This window comes from Gregarina niphandrodes (genome assembly GCF_000223845.1).
Source record: "Gregarina niphandrodes unplaced genomic scaffold scaffold00024, whole genome shotgun sequence".
Taxonomy (NCBI): Eukaryota; Apicomplexa; class Conoidasida; order Eugregarinorida; family Gregarinidae; genus Gregarina; species Gregarina niphandrodes.
In genome coordinates this window covers 178,388-183,669 of record NW_011645793.1, presented here as the reverse complement: position 1 = coordinate 183,669, position 5,282 = coordinate 178,388, and the positions used below count along the sequence as shown (strand labels likewise).

The 5,282-nt window shown below is 58.8% G+C and overlaps 2 protein-coding genes across 2 annotated transcripts; both read left to right on the top strand.

Annotated features, from left to right (window-relative positions):
* On the top strand, window positions 1-1,907 carry GNI_109600 (hypothetical protein; the record flags this gene model as incomplete). Its single annotated transcript, XM_011133160.1, has 1 exon — window positions 1-1,907. A coding segment is annotated over one exon (1,907 nt), but the record flags the coding sequence as incomplete, so codon positions are not given.
* A 125-nt stretch (window positions 1,908-2,032) lies between these two features.
* Window positions 2,033-4,243, top strand: GNI_109590 (hypothetical protein; the record flags this gene model as incomplete). Its single annotated transcript, XM_011133159.1, has 1 exon — window positions 2,033-4,243. One exon carries the CDS (start codon window positions 2,033-2,035, stop codon window positions 4,241-4,243), a length of 2,211 nt encoding a protein of 736 aa, XP_011131461.1.
* Between the last annotated feature and the right edge of the window lie 1,039 nt (window positions 4,244-5,282).

The following is a 5,282-nucleotide window of genomic DNA, read 5'->3' as shown; positions in this document are numbered from 1 at the left end:
GAGTGCGCGCGACTCTGACGGACGCACACGCGCTGCGCGCGTGTGCGCCCGCATTTCTCGAAATCGCGGCAACCATGATGCTGTACCTCGAGGCGCCGTTCGGGCTCGTGAGCGCAGACCTCGAGAACCCCTTACACTTGGCGCTGCAGCAGCAGCTACGGGAGCCACACAACCGACAGGTACCACGACGCCACCAAGTCCGGATCTGGACGACCGCCTGTCGGCTGCAGCGTTCCGGCGCAGATCCGCAGCGACTCGCACGTTTCTGCGAAGACACTCTTCACTACAAGCCAACCTGTCCCGTGGAATATTTGCGCATCATGCGCCGGCCATCCCGACCGTCTCAACTCATCCTGCCTCTCCATGAACGCATCCAGACATCGCAAATGACCGAACCCATATCCTTCCAACAATTCTGCGAACAACTCGTAGAAGCCGATCAAAATGCCGCCGTCCGTGGACGTAAACCCGGATCCGGCTCCGACGGGCTCAGTGTCGTTGGCGAGGTCGATGTCGTTGGTCAGGTCGACGTCTTAAGTGAATTGAACAAACCCTGGCGCGGCACCGCACCAGTAGGTACCGTCGCTGCCGGGCGATTCGGGGTTCGAAACGCTGTGCCGAAGGACCCCCGAACGAAACGCCGCCGTGGTAAAGGCGCCTCAGGGAAACACACAACGGAGAAGAAACGGCGTCCTGCTGCCAAGAAGAGTGTCGCCAAGAACCGGGCCACTGAGGATCGAGCCATTAAGGATCGGGCCATTAAGGACCGGACTAGCAAGGACGACCGGACCAGCAAGGACGACCGGACCAGCAAGGACGACCGGACCAGCAAGGACGACCGGACCAGCAAGGACGACCGGACCAGCAAGGACGACCGGACCAGCAAGGACGCGCATACAGATTCCTTCACGATGCAAGAATCGGCGGCCATGTTCGACCCCGCGGGCATCTTCAGCAGAGCGGCTATGCTTAATTTGGCAGCCGTGGTCGGCCCCGCCGTTGCGCTCGGTTCGGGCTCGGTCGCTTCCGGCTTTGCGCCTGCAGGTGGGTCGGTGGCTGCGGGTGGCGCGGGTTCGGAGCTGTGTTGGTTGGAGGAGGCGTGTCGCGCGGCGGCGCGTGTGCAGATGGGTGCGTTGTTGAGGTCCGTGGTTCGAATCGCGGCGACGACGGCGGCGGGGGGTGCGGTGCCAAGTCAGCGACTGGAGGCGTTGCCTCGGACGCGTGCCGCATTAGTGGCAGCACTGCAGGAGCGCGCCAGTACGCAAACAGCAGAGACCTGGATAGCGGACACACTACGTCCTGCAGCGCCATGGCTCGGGCCCGCCCTCGGCCTATTTGACGGTCCGTCCGCCAGTACGTTACTCAGTCGCTGGCTTAGCGGGGCCGCAGACGAGACAGTCCCCTTGTCTCAAGCGCAACAGACGACTGTGCCTGTCCTGGTTGCGCTCCTATCCGCGTACACTCTCAGTGGGGCCCCACTCATCCCCGAACACACACTTCCTCAGGTCGCAGAATTCCTTAAATACGTCGAAGTCGGCCCTCTCGATTTGAGGAACTGGGACCCAGCAGAGGAGCCGGAAAAAGGCCACGTGGACCAGAGACGGCGGCAACACATCCTTGTAGCTGCCCAAGTGCTCAAGTTCATGCACATCGAGCCACACCTTCTGGTCGACTTTTTGCTAGGCTCACTCAGCGCAGCCGAGCTTCATGATCTGCTGCCGCCACACGTTCGACACGACCCCCTCCCCGCTCACACACACGACCCCGTGCGTTGGAAACAAACCCTCTTGCGCTCCCTCAATATCGCCGGCGAGGACCACCCCCACGACTTGTGTCAAAATTCAGCCACCCCGGAATTTCCATTGGATGTGAGCTTACCTGTAGACCTTTCCGCCAAGTCTTGTTAGAACCAACTGTCTTGAACACCAGTCCCTTCGAACAGAACCGCCGGACAGGCGGTCCCGTGGACACTGGTTGTGCTGCCAGCCTAACCCAGTTGTTATTTATTTTTGTTCGCTGGAGGGTGAAGTCGATGAGGTTCGTGAAGAGCAAACGGTGTGGGTTTCCAATCGTCCGGATGTTACTGAGTTTGCCCCCTGTAGTGCCGTTGGTAGAGGCTTACAATTTGCATGCATCATCTCCGGTGACTCTGGTTGCACAGTTGGAGGCGGTGATGGGTTTGTCGAAGGGTTGGGATCCGGCAGTTACGACGGACGTAGGTCGTCGTGTGTGGCTGGAGCTGGCACCTGCGAAGACATGGGGGACTGTGATTGCGGCGGTGAGCGAGTGTGATTTTTTTCGTCGTGTTGGGAGACCCTGGCTGGAGCTGGCGACGATTTTGACGACTTACTTGGAGTCACCGGTAGACAAGGTCTTGGGACCCGCATTGGCGGGAGTGCGGGCTCGATTGCAGCCGGCGTTTTGGACTGCGCGCCATCCCCAACGCAAGATGGAAGTCTGGCTACTAGCCAGCTTTCTGCAGTGTCTCGAACCATTATATCCTCGCAAAACACCCCTGGACCTTTTCTCCGGCCATGTGTGGAGTGTGATCCAGCAGAATTTGGGTTTCGTGTCCGGCGAAGGCTTCGAACACGCGTTCGACGGATTACTAGACTTTAGAACCTACCGCGCACGCGCACCTAACAGCAACCCGCGAAGCAACCCAATGCAGAGGCTGAGGCGGTGCCGTCTGCTGTCGGCTGCGGAATTCGGACGAGTCGACGGCGACGACGGTTCACGCTCCTTCTTCGAGCAGCGGCTGGCGACCCGCGTCGCACACAAACTGCGTCGGCCCGGACGCGGGGACCCGCCGGGCGCCGCGGTCTGGACGGGCGTCTTCGACCACGGGCGGGCAGCCGAGGCGCTCTTCAACCTCTTTTCAGTCGAGCAACGACAGAAGCTGCGCCGCCTAATAGAAGGCCGCCTGGAGGGCACTCATGATCCGGACGGTCCGCATCACCGAAAAAAGGGCCTGGACCAGGAGCGTCACCTACCGGACCCCTTCTGTCCACAACTGACTCTCTGCCACATAGATTTTCTGGAACTCGCCGCCGCCATCTGCCGGTTTGTTCGCTACCCCTTCGGACGCCTCGGCGTCTGGGCTCAGCCGCTCCTCGACACCGCAGGTCATTCCAAACACGCCAAGTTGCTGATGGACGTCTGGACCACTGCTTGCCTCCTACAGTACTCGGGCATCGAATCTGAAATCCTCCATCAGTTCTGCGAACATACACTCAACTTTCACCCTCTCAAGACCCTCTACAAATTCGACTGCTATCAGGTGCTGCACTCCGGCGTTACTAAGTTTGTCCGTAGGACCCTCGGCGGTTACAACATGCGTCAAAGGCTGCTGAATGTGAACGAATCGAATCGCCTCGTCCCCCTGGACAAGTTCTTCTCGCGAAACCGCCTAAAGAGAGCACAGGAGACGAAACGACAACTTGGTCGCGATGAAAACTTGTCCCAAGAAATGGAAACCGACCACGACCCTGACGGAGAGATGGAACAGGAAGTCGATCCTGATCAAGTGGATCCTGATCAAGTGGATCCTGATCAAGTGGATCCTGATCAAGTGGATCCTGATCAAGTGGATCCTGATCAAGTGGATCCTGACCAAGTCGATCCTGATCAAGTCGATCCTGATCAAGTCGATCCTGATCAAGTCGATCCTGACCAAGGCGGTCCTGGTCAAGCGGGTCACGAGCAAGCCGGTGGCCACCTAACCGCTCGTGAGGCCGCGGTGAAATGTCTGGAGGAGGAGTATATGGCCGGGAACGGGAGTGGGCCGCAGAGAGAAGCGGTGCCGCTTCTCCTGTACCTTCTGAGAGCGCGCGACGGGGAAGGCTTTGTCTTAACGGACGAAAAGCTTGCAGACGTCCAACAATATCTGAACAAGGGCCGGGTCGGCGACACGGAAGTCGTGGATGCGATGTACTACCTGACCACCGTGCCGGGCGGTCGATGGACCAGTGAACAGCGACAGTGGGGTTTGATGGCGCACTTGCTCGAGTTCTTCCAAGTGCCGCCGGCGCCCCTAGCCGAGTTTATGCTCGGCACTTGGTCTTGGGCGAGCATTATAGAGACCTGGACGCAGGTCGACCCACGTATCCTGACTAAGCCGTTGCCAGCTCACGTGGCCTCGATCGTCTCCAGACAGCGTCAGAAAAAAATTCTTGTCGACGGTCTGATCCGCGCCGCAAGCCGAGCACGAGCACCTGAGCGGGGTTACCAGTTCCTCACGTGATGCCGCCTGCTGATGACGGAGCCTTTTCCAACAAACACTGAACGTCCACATTCCACCGAATGGTCCGGTGTCTTCCGGCCGTCGAAAAAGGGTCAAGATGGTCGGTTTATAAACCGTCGTACTGAGCCACCAATCGAATGTGATGTCCTGTTCTGATGTGTGTGCACACACTTTTTCCGCCTCACCACCGTGTCTTGGGTTTGATGTGCGTTGCTTTGTGATCATATTGTTTTGGTGTTTGGTGACAATGATGAGTTTCGTGAAGAGCAGCGTGCAACCTGTGTTTCCAGTCGGGCGTTCGTTCCCAGCGTTTCCCCCCCCCCCCTGCTAATGGAAATGCCATTGGTGGAGAACCATTGGTGGGGCGGCGGTCGCGCGTCGCCGACTGCTCTGGTGGAGCAGTTCGAGGCCCTTCGGATCCGAAACCGCCTAGCCTGGGCAAACCCGCTCTTCGATTACGTCGGCCACTCTCACCACGCCAAGACCCTCGTGGAAGTCTGGACCACGGCCTTCAGCACTCAGGCAACGAATGTGGAATCCTCCATCGGTTCTGCGAACATACACTCTACCATTTCGACTGCCATCAAGTCCTGCAGTCAGTCCGCGCTCACTCAACGGTTACTAACCCCGATCACTCGGAACCGCGTCGTGTTGGACGAAGTGTCACTTCGGACAATATTCTCTTTCAGCTGGGGCTGAAGCTTACTTCCTTCACGTACTCAAAGTTTGCCTGGCACGACTAGGCCCTGTCTCTTCCGCTTCTACGCCCAGTCATCACGACGCGCACAACCGACTTACTCTGTCGTACCGTCTCTTGGCCCACTCTCTTGGCCCACTCGCGGCTACTTCACCGACAGACATTGCGGGGCGACAGGAGCCTTCTCGTCCCCATCGCGCCCTGTCGGCGTTGCGCGCGTGTTTTCGGACCCTACCGATGCCGCAGACAGTAGACCTCGTCGGACGTCCCCGGGAGACTGCAATGAGGTCACCACAATGCTGGCGATGGGTGTCTTGTTTGAGTTTGTCTCCATGATGTTCG